Genomic DNA, 19,506 nt, shown 5'->3' on the forward strand with positions numbered 1-19,506 from the left:
TTGACTAATTATTTAGTACAGAAAAAATACTGATTATGCATGTACACTAAATGGAAGTTTCCTTATATGAATTGGTTATAGAATGGTAAGAAAATACGTTCAGAATTTTCCTAACATATTCTAAATATCTAATTTTGTGTTTCTTTTATTATTACTTGTTCTTGTGTTAAGTTTGCTCACAGTTCCAAGTCTTCAACCTTGTTTCGAAGTCTTTTTTATACTCTCTCGTTGATCAAAGTTTTCCATCAAATTTTGTAAAGAAAAAGTCATCCTTCAAATTAATCTTCTCATGTCTATTTGAAGTCTTCTTTTGTGTTTTATTTTTTGTTTCCAGGTCTCTAGCTCTCTCTCATCAGACAAAGTCTTCCTGACTCCATATTTTATTTCTATTTCCAAGTCTCCCTCTGTCTCCTTCTTTTTATTTCTATTTCTATTTCACATATTAGAAACTGCTCACACCTTATGTTCGTCTAGAATGTTGGGAATATATAAGGATTTGGACAATTTTATCTATTGTCAATTGGTTTTGGATGTGAACTTCAGATTACTTTATTACGGTATCAGAGCGGGTTATCTCACGGCCACAGGGGCTCCATGTCACCCAGTATAACTTGTCCACGTGTATAGTTTGAAGATTTACAGCACGTGCGGAGATGTATTAAGAATATAGATCTCACATTGGATAATTGAGACTAATCTAGCTATTTTTTTTTTTTTGGATACGGTATCCTAGTTCTTTAGTTGCTTTCACACGTCCTTTGTCTCTAGCAGCTGGTCTCCTAACTTGTACATAAACAATAAGCTGGTGGTTCCCAAATCAACGCAAGCCGGTCAATAAGAAATTGTGTCGCCTCATAAAGCTATTTTGTAATTTTTGTTGAGCGGTTCTTTAATACGGCTGCGGTGCTCGAGTGTGGTGTGGCAGGTCAATAAGGGAGTAAGTGAGGAATACTTTAGAATCTCAAATGAATATCTATAAATATAAAATTTTAAATGATGAAATGTAATTGGTGGGCGCACCGTGCCGGCCGCATCGAAGACTTTCTGGTGTCCAATTTCAATTTCAAGCTGGTAGTTGTTATCTGCATCTCGATCAATCTGCCTGTGTCTTACTCTCTCTCTCTTTTCTTCAAGCCATGTTATATTTCATGGATTCCTCTGACATGAGCCTATACCATGTCTGCCTCTATTTCCTTTTGTTTCTTCCTGTTCGAGTCTTGTTCTTTTCTTTTTTATTTCTAAATTTCTAAACTATATCTGAAAGGTTTTCAAAGAAATTCTACGTGATCGAACAATTGTTGGTAGTATCGTGTGTTGGCATCCGATCCTTCAACACATATTCTATGGCGTCGACCTCCCAAACATCCTCCACATCCGCTCATTCAGCACATCCTTATGATGGGCTTCTGAGTTTTAGAGGGGAACTCTGCAAGGATTTTGCATACGAATTATGCTATGCATTGCAGGAGCGAGGAATCACGGTGTTCATGGACCATGAAAGCACAGCTACTTCTATCTTGACTACGACAACGAAAAAATCAAGGTTTGCCATCGTTGTCCTTTCCCCAGAATATGCTTCTTCCACCTTCTGCTTAGATAAACTTTCAAGCATTATGGGATACATGCGAGGTACAATTTTCCCAGTTTTCTACGAGGTAAAACCCTCCGATTTACGCAAGCAGGAGGGATGTTTAAAAAGTGCGTTTGACATGCATGAAAGAGTAGAAGACCCGTCAAAGATGGAAGGGTGGAGGACTGCTTTAAGGAAAGTGGCTTGTGTCTCTGGTTGGACTTCAAAACATGGGTATACAAAGCATCACTATTAATTGTACCAGTTGAAAGAAACGTGTTACTATTCTTTTCTTGATAGGTTTCTAACATGATCTTTAAATTATCTTCTTTATTGTTGTGGCAGTGACAGTGAGACCAAGCTAATCATCAAAGAAATTGTAGAACACTGCTATAGTTTTTGTGATGTAATTCATGATAAGAAGGGTACTTTTATGCCAGCAAATAAGTCGAGTCAAATTGAAAATGGGAAAGTGGAACATCCTTTCTTGCCACAAAATGATTGTCCAAGGTGTTGTGGCTGCAGTAAGAAATGGAAGCTAGGGGACACAGCATGGCTTCAATTTGATGATGGCCTATCTCTATGTACGGGGTGTCAAGAGTCTGCAATTAAGGTAACCGAAGAATGTCAATCCCCTTACCTTAATCACCATATGAAATTGGAGCATCAGCATCAAAATCCACTGCAGTTGGTTGGCAGACATTCTGTAGGGAAGTATAATGTGCTTTTGAGTTTCAGTGGGGAAACCTGCAAGGATTTTATAGACCATTTATACAAAGCACTGCAAGAGCGAGGAATCAGTGTGTACAGGGATGATGAACATACAGATACTTTTATCCCGAGTACAGCAACCAATTCAAGGTTTGCCATCATCGTCCTCTCGCCAGAATATGTTTTATCAGACTGCTGCTTCGACAAACTTAGAAACATATTTGAATGCATGCAAGGCAAAATTTTACCAATTTTCTTTAATGTGGAAACCTCCATTTTACGAAAGAAAAATGGATTCGCAAGAACAGGCTTCGACATGCTTGATACAGAAGACATGGGAAAGCTGGAGTGGTGGACAACTGCTCCGAAAGAAGTGGCTGATATAGCTGGTTGGGTTTCAACTGACTGGTATGCAATGCATTACTGATACGGGGGTATCCTCCAACTTAGAGGAAGGAAGGCCCAAGAGGACAACTCAAGGACAACCTCCTGCTTATTTGCATGATTACATTAGGAAATAATCATCCTAGCTTCATTATGATTCTTTTCCTTAAAGACGTCTTTTTGTATCGAACATTTAAGTCTCATATATTTTATTATTACTTTCCAGATTAGGTTAGGTTTTCATCACTATTTATGTTGCTACTTGTAAGACTTTGGATGATTGAGTTATATGATATAAGAAAACGTGGCTTTGGCTGCAAATACGTGTGAGTTCTTTAAGCATCTTGTTTCTGGTGTCAAGCGGTAGAGTTAGAGACCTGTGTCTGACTTAATTTCCCATTAATCTGGTGTCAGAGCCCGGATTCTGTTTGGTGGGATTGATAGACGGTTTCCATGGCTAACAGACGTGGTAGGGGAGGTTTTCGGATGGAGGGTCGTGGCAATACCAACGACATGGAGGAAATCAAGGGGTTGATTGAACAACTTAGTGAACGCCTTGCTCGCATCGAAACTCAAGGCCGTGATGATGGTGAGAGTTCCGACGGGGAGGAGAGTGTTCATTCTCATGGTGATAGGAGGCATGGTAATAACCATGATCACCATTCTTTAAACTTGAAGGACCTCCCTGAGTTTGAAGGAAGAATGCGACCAGATGAATTCATTGATTGGCTTAACACCATTGAAAGAATTTTTGATTACAAGCACACTCCTGATGAAAGAAAGGTGAAGATGGTGGCGATCAAATTGACACACAAGGCCTCTGCTTGGTGGGAATCCTTGCGATCTCGCCGTGAACGCCTAGGAAAGCCGAAGATCAAGAATTGGGAAAAGATTGAATTCCAGAACAACCGCACCAATCTCAAGGAGGGTGGCAAGCCTAAGAAGTGTTTCAAGTGTTCGGGGTTGGGACATATAGCATCTGAATGTCCTAATCGACGGGTGGTGAACTTGGTTGAGGAAATAGGAGAAACAAGTGAAGCAAGACATGGTGAACTAATGATATCTGATGATTGTCATTATTATAATGACGAAGAAGTTACCTGGAGTGATCAAGGTGAGTCACTTGTGATAAGAAGAATCATGAATGCATCAAAAATAGAAGAGCACCCAGATTGGAGAAGACATAATATATTTCATACAAAGTGCACTTCCAATGGTAAGGTGTGTCAAGTTATCATTGATGGGGGAGTTGTGAAAACATTGTGGCACAAGAGATGGTAGACAAGTTGAACTTGCAAACAGAAAGGAAGCCAATATCCTATAAGCTGCAGTGGTTCAAAAAAGGTAGTGATGTAGTAGTCAACCAACGTTGTTTGGTATCATTCTCTATTGGAAAAAACTACCAAGACTCACAATGGTGTGATGTAGCACCAATGGATGCTTGTCATCTCTTATTAGGCCGTCCTTGGCAATTTGATAGGAGAGCTCACCATGACGGGTACCAAAACACCTACTCTTTCTTGCAGGATGGAAAGAAAATTATTTTGGGTCCATCTAGAGCAGACTACAAACCAAAATCATCCAAAGCAGAGAGCTGCAGTTTTCTCTCCTCAAAGAAGTTTTTAACTGAATCCAAAGAGAGTGGGGAATTGTATATGTTGATGGTGAAAGAAGTGGGCGCTGATGATTTTAGTTATTCCAAGGTGTTAGCACCTTTGCTGGAGGAATATAGTGAAGTCATTCCTGAGGAGTTACCTTCTGGGCTACCACCTATGCGTGATATACAACACCACATTGATCTCGTACCAGGTTCAAGTTTGCCAAACAGGCCTCACTACCGCATGAGTCCACAAGAATATGAAGAGCTCAATAGGCAAGTGACTGAGTTGCTACAGAAAGGAGTGATCCGGGAAAGTATGAGTCCGTGTGCAGTACCAGCATTACTCACACCTAAGAAGGATGGGACCTGGCGTATGTGTATTGATAGTAGAGCAATAAATAAGATAACAGTAAAGTATAGGTTTCCAATCCCACGCTTGGATGATATGCTTGACCACTTATCTGGAGCTAAGGTATTTTCAAAAATTGATTTATGAAGTGGGTACCATCAGATAAGGATAAGGCCGGGAGATGAATGGAAGACTGCTTTCAAGACCCGTGATGGTCTGTTTGAGTGGCTTGTAATGCCGTTCGGATTAACGAATGCCCCTAGCACATTCATGCGACTCATGAATCAGGTATTTCGCCCTTTTATTGGAAAATTTGTGGTTGTTTATTTCGACGATATTCTTGTGTATAGTCTTAATGAAGCAGAACACATGAAGCACCTACGAGAGATTTTTGAAGTATTGAGGGTGCAGAAGCTATATGCCAATTTGAAGAAGTGTGAGTTTTTAACTGAAAGCTTAGTTTTCTTGGGATATGTTATTTCTGCTGAAGGAATCAAAGTGGACTCGAACAAAATTGCAGCAATTTTAGAGTGGCCAACACCAAAATCCATCCATGATATTAGAAGCTTTCATGGCCTCGCTTCTTTTTATCGGCGGTTTATTCGCAATTTTAGCTCCATTATTGCTCCAATGACTGATTGTCTGCGTTCTAACGTATTCAAATGGACTGAAGAGGCTAATAAGAGTTTCCATGCAATAAAAGAAGCTATGACCAAAGCCCCTGTCTTGGCTTTACCTGATTATGATAAGGTTTTTGAGGTTGATTGTGATGCGTCCAAGAATGGTATTGGAGCTGTCTTGAGCCAAGAAGGAAAGCCCATAGCTTTCTTCAGTGAGAAATTAAATGACACCAGGCAGAGGTATTCCACATATGATGTTGAATTTTATGCCATTGTTCAATCTCTTCGGTATTGGAGGCAATATCTTATCTTCAAAGAATTTGTTCTCTACTCTGATCATGAAGCTCTCAAGTTCCTCAATGGACAACAAAAACTTAATAGGCGCCATGCCAGATGGGTCGAAGAGCTACAAGAATACAACTTTGTGATCAAGCATAAAGCTGGGGTGCAAAATAGGGTGGCTGATGCCTTGAGTAGGCGTGGAGCACTTCTATCTGTGATGGAGGTACGAGTTGACAGCTTTGATTACTTAAAGACGTTATATCAAGAAGATGTAGATTTTTGTGAGACATGGAATGAGTGCAAGGAGAAGAACTCTATTAAAGATTTCCATATTCAAGATGGTTTCTTATTCAAGAGTAGCAGGTTATGTGTCCCTAACTGTTCGCTACGGCTCTGGATCATTGAAGAAGTGCATGGAGGTGGTCTTGGTGGACATTTTGGGAAGACTAAAACTCTGTCATTAATTGAGGAGAAATTCTTTTGGCCCAGGTTGCAAAGAGATGTATTGAGGTATGTACAACGTTGTCGTATCTGCCACCTAGCTAAAAGTAGAAGTCAAAACACAGGGTTGTACACACCCCTCCCAGAACCAAAAGCTCCCTGGGAAGAAGTTAGCATGGATTTTGTGGTAGGATTACCAAGGACAAAACAGGGGTTTGATTCTATTTTTGTAGTGGTGGATAGGTTTTCCAAAATGGCACATTTTATGCCTTGCAAAAAGACAATGGATGCTAGTAATATTGCCAATATCTACTTTCGTGACATTGTAAGGCTGCATGGAGTTCCTCGTACTATCACATCTGATAGAGATAGCAAGTTTGTGGGACACTTTTGGCGAACCTTGTGGAGAAAGTTGGGTACAAAGCTTCAGTTTAGTACTGCTCATCACCCTCAAACCGACTGGCAGACAGAAGTGGTGAATCGAAGCTTGGGAAACTTATTGAGAGCACTAGTTCGGCATAACAAAGCAAGTTGGGTTGAATTCCTTCCGCAAGCTGAATTTGCTTACAATAGCTCCAAGCACAGTACTACGAATATCAGTCCTTTCGAAGCCATATACGGTAGCAACCCCAATGGGCCTTTGGATTTAATTCCATTACCTGTCACGGATCGATTCAGCGGTGATGCCAAAGATATGGCAGACCATATTAAGGAGTTACATGAACAAGTGCGGAGAAGACTTGTTGAGAGTAATCAGAAATACAAGGAGGTTGCTGACAAGCATCGTCGTTATGTTGAGTTCAAAGAGGGTGACCTGGTTTGGATCAACTTGAGCAAGGAGAGGTTTCCACGTGGGAAGTGTGGTAAACTACATGACAGAGGAGGGGGACCATACAAGATTCTCAAACGAGCTGGTAACAATGCTTATGTTCTCGAACTCCCTGATGATATTGGAGTGTCTCCTACTTTTAATGTTGCTGATTTGCAAGTCTATCATGGTGAGAATGAATCTACTGCTGTGGACTCGAGGGCGAGTCCTGTCCAACCCGGGGTGCCTGATACGGGGGTATCCTCCAACTTAGAGGAAGGAAGGCCCAAGAGGACAACTCAAGGACAACCTCCTGCTTATTTGCATGATTACATTAGGAAATAATCATCCTAGCTTCATTATGATTCTTTTCCTTAAAGACGTCTTTTTGTATCGAACATTTAAGTCTCATATATTTTATTATTACTTTCCAGATTAGGTTAGGTTTTCATCACTATTTATGTTGCTACTTGTAAGACTTTGGATGATTGAGTTATATGATATAAGAAAACGTGGCTTTGGCTGCAAATACGTGTGAGTTCTTTAAGCATCTTGTTTCTGGTGTCAAGCGGTAGAGTTAGAGACCTGTGTCTGACTTAATTTCCCATTAATTACAATTTACAATTAGTATGTTTATCATTATCTCTTTCTTTTTTTCTTTGTTTTTTCCTGTTACAATTAGTACCAATTGATAAAGAATAGGGTAATTTTTCTTTGGTGTTCAATTATGTTTATTTATTGTTTTATCCCAATCTTGTGTGGTGAGCTATTTCCTTTTCTTTGATTGATGTGGTAATGACAGGGAGACCCAGCTTGTCAAAGAAATTGTAGCAGAATGCTCTAAGCTTCGATGCGATGTATGCCATGATTGGAAAAGTTTTATCCCGGCAGATTCAAGTCAAGCTGAGTATGTGGAACATCCTTTCTGGGGACAAAATTACTGCCCCTCTCATGAGGGCACTACTCGAAAGTGTTGTAGCTGTGAAAGATTAGAACCAAAGGACACAAAGTATTTTGTACTTGACGATGGCCGGCACCTATGTCCAGAGTGTCAAGAATCAGCAATTATGGATTCTGACCAATGTCAATCCCTTTACCTTGAAGTACAAAAATTCTATGAAGATCACGATATGAAATTGGGACACCAAATTCGACTGCAGTTGGTTGGCAGACAAAAATTAAACCGGGTCATGAAGGGAGATCAGAGTAATTGTGATGGAGAAATTAGAGCAGTCTGCCTCGAAGCCAAAGAAATACTCATCTGGTATGGCCTTCCTAGGTTGTTAACAGGGTCAATTCTGGCTCAAGAGATGATCAAAGCATGGCTAATGCTTCAAGTCTATCCACATTTCAAATTGAGCGCTGAGGTTGAAAGAGGTATCTGCGGAGTGCTGGCCTATAGTTGGCTGGAGTACTACTCTTCTGATCCTGATTCATCTAAAATATGGTCTGACTTCGAGAAGAAGCTTGTTGAATTTATTAAACACCAAATTGAGTCATCAGATTATGGAGAAGTATTCAGGAAAGCTAACAAAGTGGTTCATGAGTATGGTCTATGTACTAGTGCGATTGAACACATTGTACGATCAATGTATTTCAAAGTGGTATGTGCTCGTTTAATTTCCTTTTGTTTCTTCTTTTTCATTCTTCATTGTGTTTTCTACAAAAAAGTTGTACATGTTTGGGAAATTGCTAGGTGAAACAGCTCCAGTATACCAGCATTTCTGCCCCTTCAGCCAGTTCGTGGAAGTATGATGTGTTTCTGAGTTTTAGAGGGGAAACCCGAATGGGTTTTACAAGCCATCTAGATAAAGCATTGAAGATGGAAGGCATCAACGTTTTCACGGACAGTCTAATCAAAAGAGGTGCGAGTATTCCTGCAACGCTCTTGACTGCAATCCTGAAATCAAGGTTTGCCATCATTGTCCTCTCGCAGAACTACACTTCTTCAATGTGGTGTTTAGATGAAGTTACAAAGGCTTTGCAATGCATGGACAAGAGGTCCGCAGTTTTCCCAATTTTTTACCATGTGGACCCCAGTGATGTACGATATGATAAGATGGGAGCCTATCAAAGGCATAGCACTCGCCGGTACCTAAAGAAAACAACAGTGCAAGACTGGACAATGAGCGTACGCGAAGTGACCAATGTTAGTGGCTGGGTTTCAAGTGGATCTCGGTATGGATGAATAAAATTCCTTTTTTTTTTTTCGCTTAAAAAAAGAAAAAAGAAAATTCTTTTATTTTTTTTGGTTAAAGATGACAAGCAATATTTCAGTGCTGACTATATGTTAATATGTACAATATTAATTTTAAAAAAAAATGTACAATATGAATATGTCATAATATCTTTATCACCTGATGAGTTTTTTTTTTTTTTTTTTTTTTCCAATATTTCAGTGCTGAATATATGTTAATATGTACAATATTAATAGTCATAATATCTTTATCACCTGATGAGTTTTTTTTTTTCCTTTTCTTCTTTTGTAGTCGGGTGGAGGATGAGATCATCACACATGTTGTAAATGAATTGCGTAACAGAGTGGTTTGTGCTGGCTGCAACAGAAGGATTAATGAGACTTCATATTTGAGGTGCAACCATCGTGTTTGGCATCAAGAATGCTTCCGCTGATATGATTGCAGTGTTTCACTTAGTGATCACAAATTTGGGAGGCCGAATTGAAACTCATTTTACAAATCGTGTCGTTTTGGCAAGAATTTTATCACAGAATATGTGGTTCCATGGTAATATTGAGTGCCGCAAACATCCTTTCGGGGACAAAAATTTATAATCTTATTTCTACTGTAATCAATTATAAATCTCAGTAATTAACTTTTTTTTTTTTTTTTGAGATCACATGATATCTTTAAAGACTTTTTAAACCAAAAATTACACGTAGAGTGACAACCCATCAGTTTTTTTCAAAGTCTATGTCAAAGAAGTTAGTAGAGTTTTCTAGAAATTTTGATTTACCAAATTAAGAATTTATTGTTAAACAAATCAGGATCTTATTCTTATAACAAAATCTTTTTGGCTTGGAGAGCAAGTAACCTAAAATCGGACACTAGAATCCGGCCATTGGTCCGATGGCCGGATTCCGGTCACCAAATGCCAGATTCCCCTCACTGGAGTCCGCAGCCGGCCGCCGGTCACCGGAGTCTGGCAAGGTCTCCGATGACTTCTCTCTCTAAGTGACAGAGAAGGAGAGGGCAAAACTGTTCTAAAAATAAATAAAAAGTAATAAAAAAAATTTAATTGGGTATTAGGGTAAAATATATATAAAATATTATGTAAGTGGACAATCTCTTAGAGTATTTAGGTAAGTGGAGTTAATTAAGGATAGTGAAATATGCACTCCAACTTTTACAAACCACACTCCCTTGATATCAATTTTACAAAATTACCCTTACACTTTTAGCTATGAGTCGCAGAGCTCCTCGGTCTGCTCCTTCTGTCCTTGCCTTCCTCCTCTCTCCGTTTCTCCTTCTAGCTCTCTTAATCATCTTCCTATCAATTGAATTCTTCTTTCTTCCTTATATCTCATGATTCATGATTCTCATCTAAATCGATATGCCCAATATTAAATAGATTTTCATCTTTTGATAATTAAAGATTAGGGACTGAATTGCAGTCAATTCTTTCAACTCAAAACTCAAAAGCCTATGAGGTCGATCTTCGATCAAAGTGTTCTTCCCTTACCAAACCCAATTGGGTCTTCACCTGTTAAATGAACCAGAGTAGAACAAAGGTGTGGATGACAGATTGACAGTGATAATAGGAATTGGAGTGGTAATACATCATGAGAAGAGACCTATTCTATCCTCGGGCATTGGATTGCGTCAATTGATTGAAACTTTAATATACCTTTTCTGGTCCCAGATCTACTTTTTCTGGGTTAGCCTCATGCTTGTATTGGGTTCTCTCTCTCCTTGCTCGGGGAGCAGCATTCCAGAGAAAAGAAATTATCGTTCTTTGTTTATGCTGCTGACTCTTAGTTTTCCTGCTTTTGGTTCATACAAGGCGAGAATGATTATCCATTTTCTGTTCAAAGACGAGAGGATTCACACCTTCCCTCAATAAGACTCGGATCCTCAGTCACAATCCTTCTTGAAAGAAATCTCATAAACTGAACCCCCAATATCATCTTCTCCTCTCAATTATGAGTCGAATTTGTATTTCAAAGAGATTAATTTGCCATGAAAATTGTTCCCTTTTGTATGGGTTTAGCCAGGAAGTTTCTTGGTAATTTAGATCGTACCATCTGCTTAAGCATTCTACTTCTATCCTGCAAGTCTGGGAATCGAATCATCAAATGAGAGGAAAGTTCTCTTGGTTGGTGCGATCTTCCAGAAGTGAGGGTAATTGTGGAAGAGAAATTGTCAAATAATATTAAACAATTCAAAGGGGTGTGGTTTGTAAAAGTTAGAGTGCATATTTCACTACCCTTAATTAACCCCAAAATTGTGTAAATGGTCATTATCCCTAAATATTAATAGCGGACTTCGTGTCAATCATCAAATCAAGGTCAAAGGCCTTTTTCTCTTTCCTCTTGCGAGGAGAAACCCTAGTAATTTGTGTTTTTGATAGCTTTAGCAAAGGCTTCCATTTAAGAAAAAGAAAAAGTCACAAACAATACACCAATTTAAAGTTATTTTACACTTTGGTACCTCATCTTTTAAATATATCACTTTGGTACCTCAACTTATTATTTATGCATCACATTCGTAATGCCGTTAATAACACCATCAACTCAAGTGTCATGTAGCCTTTTGCTATGGGTATTGTTTTTGTTGAATATATGGATATGGTCTAGTCCAGCAGAATCACGGGATGTCGTGCTACTATCGCTCTCAGTCTCGTTTATCTGTAAAACAAACAAAGGTCAGAGGGAAGATCGGGTGTGCCGGCTTTCAACGCTCTAATGCCTAAGTCAGTATCGTTATAAGATAAAAATAATGGAAAACGATAGTAAACAGTTACCTCTTTAGGGTGTTGGAGATGACCTATTTATAGAGGATTTGGGGGGATGTGGCTCCTTCGCTTCCAATGTTGGACGTTTGGGTTCCTGATACCGCCTTAAAGAGTATCGCGACCCGTGTCTGGGAGTGTCTTTGTTACTCTTTTGTGGTCAGATGAGCAATATGCTTCCGGTATTTGTGTCTGGGAGGTATATATACCAACAAGTCCCCGATCAAGAGCTCTCTTAGGTGGGGAGTTTGTCGTGGTAGAAATATCGGAAGTGCAATGCGAGTCTTCTTGGCACGTGGCTTCCATATAGTCACTACCCCCCAGTCCCCCAAGTCCCCGACTAAGAGGAATCTTGACTAGGGTGAGGTTTTTTTATTTTTATTTTTATTTTATTTTTTTGTGTATCGCTATCGAGTACTGGAGTAGGGTTTCATGCGTCTTTTGGTGTGTTCTCTATGCCCTGGCGACACGTGTCATTTTGCTATTCGTATTTCATGTGCGAGAAGTTTGGTGTATAGGATTCCATAACAGGTAATAATGGAGTAGTGGGGGGGGGGCAGTCTAGGCATCGACACACGTCCGCTGTTACTCTCAGACATGTCTGACACATGGCGGGATCTGGTGCTATCGTCCTTTCATGTCTAACGGTCCCTGTGCTCTCGCGGACCCTATATATAGGTGGAGGAGAGAGACAGGGGAGGCTACTGTTCTGGTATTCTGACTAAATTCTCAGATAAAGAAACTGGGTAAAGGTTGGGTTCTTTGATTTCCAGAAAGTTTGAATCTTTCCGTTGTGAGCATTGTTGAGGATTGAAGAAACCTCCTGGCGTTCACAACCACCATTTATTTCGACAATTTCCGTTAGGCAACACAAACATGTATGACTTCTTTCTATTTTCTGGGTTTTTGTTTCGGTTTTGGTTGTTGTGAGAGAATGTGGGTTTGAATGGATATGTGTCAATTTTGACCGGAAAAGGTTGAGTCTTGGCATCGCTGTGGTGGATTTTAGAACAATGGGTTTTGGTAGGTATCTGGGTATTGTAGCTCTAAGGGGCTGTCCTTTTAGATTTTGAAAATTTCGTCATGAGGTGGGGTGGAGAAGCCGATAGGGAGTGTTGACTAATTGACTGACCTTAGGTGTGCCTGTAGCAGTATGGCTCGGGAGCAACATGCTCGTGATGGGGGGTGGTGAAGGGTCTTCTCATGGTGGCGCTAGTGGTGCTGGCCCTTCCGGGGAAGAGGTGGATCACAATAGTTCTAGTTCTGAGGAGGTTGAAGTGTTGGAGATTCCTCAATCGTTTCGGGGTGGGGGGTAGTTGTTTCTTGCTGCTGATGATGTGCCGATTGATCAACCGGGGCCGAGTATGACGCAGGAGCAGATTGACCAGATCAGGGTAGCTTGGGGAATCTCGGTCGATTTATTGCTCTGTCCCCTTAGGGAAGGCGAGTTTTTTAGCCATCCCGAGTCGAGATGTGCGGGCTTTTATGCATATCAGTTGAAGTGTGGGCTATTGTTCCTTATACCCTACGATCGAGATGCAATATTTGATGTTCTGTCTCAACATTTCTGTTGGCCAACTATTGCCCATTGCGTTGAGGCAAATTTTGGGAGTGTTGGTGTTGTGGGAGGTTTGTTGCCTGCAATGTCCCAACATAGATGAGTTTAGCTCTATGTTTAAGATGCAGTACTTGATGAAATTTGGCGATGGTGTTTGTGTGAACTTTAGGGTGCGTGATTATTGAGGACTTTCCCTCTAACATTTATACTTAGTGGAGGGATAAACCTTGTCTAGTTGGTGGTCGCTAGCAGAACCTCGATATGGTTCATTGGGCTTCCACTCGGTTCTAGCCTATTATGAGTACATTGAGTACATGATGAAATATTTTTGGTGTAATTCTATTATGGGTGTGTCCTAATAGCATTATTTTTGTCTTAGTGAGGCATGAATATAGTCTTAGGTTTAGTTTAGGATTGATGTGCTGTGAGAAGAAGCACTTCCGAACTTGCTGTGAGAGGAAACACTTCTGATTTTGCTGTGAGAAGAAGCAGTTGTGTTACGTCCCAGATCTCAAGTTACCCTTTTACTAGTCTTTCGGATGGTAAACGAGAGTTATTTTTATTTCCGGCTCCGTTTCGACCTTTTAGGCAGCCCTAAAACTTAACTTTTTGTTCAGGTCAAAATTTGAGAAAATTTTCTTTATGAAAATCGTAGAGGACGTTAAACCGAACGGGTACATATGTTGTACGTAAAAATCGGGGTTCGTATGCGAAAGTTATAAGCGAAAAGGTAAAATTACTATTCATAGTAAGTTAGTATATATTTGAAAATTACTGTGGTAGGTCAGAACCTACCCAGCCCGTAACTCTCTCTCTACTCTCCATTTCTCTCTCCCCGACCCCGTAGGCTTTGGTCGGTGGTTTCTCCCTCGTCCGACAACGGATTTGGACAAGGCAGACAGCTATAGAACCCTCTCTTCCTCCTCTTGGAGTCTGTGGTATTTTGGTGGCGCGATTTGGGCCGTATGAGGTGTAGCAAGGTGGTAACCGCGTTGGTATTTCAGGTCTTAGGTGATTTTGAGTTTTCCGGCAATTTCCGGCTGTTCCACCACCCATAGCATGGAGTCCTCATCTTCGTGGTTCGACCCATGCCAGTGGGTAACCTCAATTTCGCCGGATTACGACGAATCGACGGCGGGAACGATCTCAGGGATTTGAGTTAATTTCGACTACTTAGACTTGAAATTAAGCTTGGCCACAATTATGAAAGATGTTTAGGACGATGAGATGATGCTGTGGATGAAATTTCGTAGCCAGATATGGTGGTTCACCGGCGGTGCATGGGGCCTAAGCACAACCGCCTGTGGAGGCGCGTGAGGGAGCGTCCGACCGTTCTTGGTGGGTTGTTTTAGTCTGTTGGACAATACTTGTTGTTACGAATTTATAGATATGAGTTTGGTGGGAATCGGAAGAGATTTGGGTATTGATCGGAATTTCTGAAGTTCGATAGTTTGGTTATTGATTTACTAGAATTCCACCGTCGGATTTCTCTCAATTCTGCCCTAGAAACTTTGAATTAAAGAATTGGTGTTAATGATGAAGTTTTGGTTAAATCGAAGAAGAAATAGAAATGTTGATTTATGAGGATTTGATGTGGGAATTGTATTTAATTTTCGGATTGTTAGTCACGAATTATAATTGTGTACAGGGCGACATGCCGAGCTACTGCTCGACGTAGGAAACTGGTAGCGTGGTTGCCTAAATGGTATTGTGAGTGGACATTTGTTTTGAATTTAATTATGCATGCAGTATTATTATTATTTTCCAATTGAGATTTAATTTATGATTTGAATTATTGAGTTTTATGGTTTATTGAGCTTTGATTTATTGAGATTTATTTATAAATTACAAGATTAGTATTGAAATTCCTTACCTAGGGCTTTTAGTAGATTTTCGAGATAGTTATTTATGAGTTATTGAGTTGGGGAATGATTTTCGGGAAGTGATTGATTAAGAAAATACTATGACAATTATTGATATACGAATACGAATGATTTATCAAATATTTGAGCATGATGAAATTATCGAGATTTCTTGAGTTTTGAGCTCCGCACTTATCAGCTTTGAAGTTATGTTGAGATTTCTTTCCGAAAGCATTTACTGATTTACCGAGTATTTGATTTATGCTTTCGAGGATTTATTGAGATATTGAGCTTTGAGCTTTGAATTATGGAGTTATTCTTAAGTTATGCTTTCGGTGAATTATTGATGATTTATTGGATTAATATCGGGTTTCTTTCCGAAAGCAATTATTTTAAAGAGATCGATTTCAGTTCATTGAGGAGGTATATAAGTCAGTGCATACATGCATTATCTAGCCGGCAGTCCCCTCCAGACAATATTCTGGTCGGCAGTCCCCTCCAGAATATTCCTGTCGGCAGTCCTCTTCGATGCGTCATCTGGTCAGCAGTCACATCCAGATGACTTGAGGTAGTTAGTCGGCAGTCCCCTCTAACTACCTATGGTTAGTCGGCAGTCCCCTCTAACCATCACCTCCTCGTCCGGTCGGCAGTCCCCTCCGATGCGTCACTAGTCGGCAGCCCCCTCCAGGTGGCATGAGATGACTTATCGGCAGTCCCCTTTAGTCATCATCTATTTTGAGATATGATTTGAGATATGAGTAATTTAACGAGATGTTTGAAATATCATTATGTATTTGAGGGATTTGAGATTTTAAATAGATTTCGAGATGTTCTATTCTACGTGATTGAGATTTCAATAAAGATGATGATTAAGAGTGTTTTCAAGATTTTTACTGCATGCGTGGGTTTAGAGAATAACTTGGGAAAACATTAAGTTTCACTTGTTCATTTGAAATTACTTATTTTTCGTCCACTCACTCTAACTGTTTTCAAATGCTTTTTCCCTGGACCCTTCGGTTTTATATGCTCAGTTTGCAGGCCAGATTAGCTTGAGGTCGAGCATACATGGGGTTGAGGCATAGCTGTCATAGTTTCCACATTATAAAAGTATCGGTCCTTTATCTTGTATTTTATCCTCTTGTAGGCCTTGTGCATTAGATTGCTCTGAGAACCCATGAGATTAATATTCTTAAGTTCAGAATTGTTTTGTGAAATGGTAGATGTTGTGATTTAGGGAGCAGGGTGGCTCTAGAAGAATAAGGGTGAATTATTTTAGAAGTGTAAATGTCTTTCTACAGGTTTTAGGTAGTCCACTGTTAGAGGAAGTTGTTGTGAAATTTTAATTAAAACTTGCAAGCGCACGAATTGTCGTCAGTATTGTTTGCAAATACGAGGTCGTTCCAACTGAGGATTGATAATTAATTTAAACCCTTACCTAATTAATGCAAACACAAAATTCACATAAACAATCAAGCAAAAGAAGATATTGAATTTTGGGTTTTTCAATAAACAAATAATTTGAGAATTAAAGAAACAAACAAATAATGATAAAACCTAGGGTTTCGAAATCAACCACTAACAATCCTATTTATGTTTCGATGCAATTAATAGATTCTTTTATTTCTTTTGATGACAATTCCCGTATCTAAGTCCAGGTACGGCGCTTAGACCATAGTTTTCCTTAAGTGTTTGATTTTCTCCAGGTATGGCAAATGTCGTATATCCTAACATGCAGTTTATCCAGGTACGGCATAAATTTAACACATTGGACTCATTACGTTCTAGAAAACAAGAGAATCATGCAAACCATTACTTCAGGTACGACAATAATGTAATTCACAACTCTTAATCACAAGAAGCTAATTTGCAGCTATGCCTCAAATTCATCTTCTAATTACTAGATGCAAAGCTCTAAGGTGATCAATCAAAGAACTTAAACATAAAGCATCAATTCAAATAGTGACTAAGAATTCATCATAAAGAAACTATAAATCCATGAAGAAATCATCAAAGTACATAAACAATCATGCTATGGCATCATCATAACCCTAGAAAAAGGTTTAGCAAAATATAACTAGAGAAAACATAGGAAAAACATAAAAAGAATGGAAAGGAAAAGAAAGGGAAGATGGATGAGTCGTCTCTACTCCTTAGGCGTCTACATTGTGATCCCGAGACTCTTCTCCTCATGTAAATTCGTGTTCCCTTATATAGGGAAGATTTCTGCTCATCTTTGGCTTCATGTTTCCTTGTAAAACTTGGGTTTAGATTCCTTTCTTCATTTGGAATGGGAAACCTTGAAATATCTCTTGTAAAAGTAGGAATAAGTTCCTCATTGAATCCTCATCTGAATTAACTTCCTTGAAACATTAGGATTGATGATCTTGTGCCACGGAACTTGAGTTCTCCACGAATGGTTGTAAATTCCCGAGCAGATTTCCTATCCGACCTATCTTCACTCAAATAATCATAACTTTCTCCAGAAGTATCAAAAATAAGATCCGTAAAATTCTACGAAAAGTAGACATCCGTAGCTTTCCATGAATATATGGCTCATTGTCTGATTAGATCTGAGTAACTCACAGTAATTCCGTAAAGTTGGGTATTCTGCACAGACAGATTCTGGGACCTGGGATTGCATATCTTCTTTTCAATCCTACTTAGCTCATTTTGGATTCTTTTCTTCTTTGTATGGAACAAACCTACAAAAACACTAAAAGATGTAAATGAATCTTAAATAAGGAGAATTAAACATAAAAACCAAGATTACGAGGCATTGAAATATAGGAAAATATGAGCACATCAGAAGTTCTGCCAAATTTTTGGTAGAATTTCTTCTAAGGTGGGCCCTGCAGGGCCACTTTGGATTTCAAGGTGAAATCCAGGCCAGGTCCTGTTAGTTGGTATCAGAGCGTTAGGTTGACATATTCTGTAGACTTGTTTCGATCTAGTTACCTTATATGCTTGATGTTACTCTGTACCTCCCGAGTGATGGCCCGACTGCAGCTGTTCCCCATCATTTACTGTTCAGTACTGAAGTATTCATCAAGTGTGTAAGGTACATGGTTAGTTGATTTTCCTTCAGGTGCTATGCCTCTTATACGCCGACCTCATAGGGATTTCTCTGCGTATCAGATTGTTTATGTGTCTTGCACCTTTTCCTGGGGATGGTAATGTTAGATTACTTTACAGGTTTGAGTTATGCTACGAAATGTGATCCGAGGGAATGTGGTGGTTATCTCTCCCTCGATGTCAACAAGTTTGTTGGGGCCAGGTTTAAGGTGCAAGTCTGGAGTTCAATTTTGTGTTTGATTGTTAGAGTTGAGTGGGCATAGCTTTGGGCTGTCTCTGACTGCTATAAATTGCTTTGGATTTAGAATTGTCGATGGAAATGGAACTAGTAATATTAGTGGTTCTGACGTTGAACCAAGTTTCAGGAGTTGTGTTACATGATGTGATATGTTATGTCAGCGACATTTGGGGTATCATTGACAGATGTTGGAGACTACTTGGAATGCATGACTGGTTATCTTGGGCCTTGGACATGACCATGATATTTGGATTTAGTTTTGTTCAGACTGGAAGAAATTGATTCTAGATACATTGACTTATAATTGATCTTTTTGAAGTTTTGGATTATGTTGATTAAGGAGATGGATAGAATTTAAGTTTTTGAAATAGTTTTATGTTTGAAACTTGAGTATTTAGTTGGACGCTTAGAGCTTTACAATCGAGTTACGATCTTTGGCAATATTTAATTGGGAGGATTAGAAACAACTTTTGTATATGAGATTGTACTGATGCGTGTACTTGGTTATCCGTTTTTGGCTAGAATGGATGCACCTAAAATAGGAGAATAGCGGTAGTGATATCGTTGGGTATTCATAATAGTGCAAGTGGAATTACTTGTGATTCGAGTTATAAATTGTGGAGCCTTGAAGATTAATTGTGATAGATTCTTGGTGAAGTTTTTGATAGATAGTTGGATTGTGATTTTGTAAGAGTGGTTAGTGGAATAACTTTAAGGAAAAAAGTTTCCCAGTTGGCTTCAGAAATATTTCTAATTAAAGCTTGACCAGAATTCACTACAACAAAACTGCTTATTCATAGCACTTAATGATAGCGTTTTTTAAGTAAGTGCTATAGATTGCATATATCATGTTCTTTGATAGCGTTTGATAAATTTTAAACGCTGTTAAAAAATGGAGCTGCAGTAAGCGGGTAATGAAAACTCAAAAACATAGGCGGGCTAAATTTTAAGTGCGCGACACTCTAAATGAAAAGCAATGACCAAGACCCCAAAAGCCCTCTCCTCTTTCGGTGGCCGCCCTCTCTCTTCATCCCCACCGAGCT

The 19,506-nt window shown here is 39.4% G+C and overlaps 1 protein-coding gene across 1 annotated transcript; it reads left to right on the forward strand.

The window, feature by feature from the left end:
• Positions 1-1,016: 1,016 nt before the first annotated feature.
• Positions 1,017-9,027, forward strand: LOC112177772. The gene is made up of 4 exons (XM_024316029.2): positions 1,017-1,804; positions 1,916-2,689; positions 7,568-8,369; positions 8,462-9,027. Exons 1-4 carry the CDS (start codon positions 1,344-1,346, stop codon positions 8,951-8,953), a joined length of 2,529 nt encoding a protein of 842 aa, XP_024171797.1. The 5' UTR covers positions 1,017-1,343; the 3' UTR covers positions 8,954-9,027.
• Positions 9,028-19,506: the final 10,479 nt, after the last annotated feature.

The sequence above is a fragment of the Rosa chinensis genome, chromosome 7 (genome assembly GCF_002994745.2).
Source record: "Rosa chinensis cultivar Old Blush chromosome 7, RchiOBHm-V2, whole genome shotgun sequence".
Classification (NCBI taxonomy): domain Eukaryota; kingdom Viridiplantae; phylum Streptophyta; class Magnoliopsida; order Rosales; family Rosaceae; genus Rosa; species Rosa chinensis.

What these genes read in the sequence shown, in the direction of transcription:
- LOC112177772 (XM_024316029.2), top strand. Translation starts at nt 1,344, where the DNA reads ATGGCGTCGACCTCCCAAACATCCTCCACATCCGCTCATTCAGCACAT. An exon ending in GGTTGGACTTCAAAACATGG is followed by an intron (nt 1,805 to 1,915) that starts GTATACAAAGCA and finishes TTGTTGTGGCAG; the next exon opens with TGACAGTGAGACCAAGCTAA. An exon ending in GATCAATGTATTTCAAAGTG is followed by an intron (nt 8,370 to 8,461) that starts GTATGTGCTCGT and finishes GGAAATTGCTAG; the next exon opens with GTGAAACAGCTCCAGTATAC.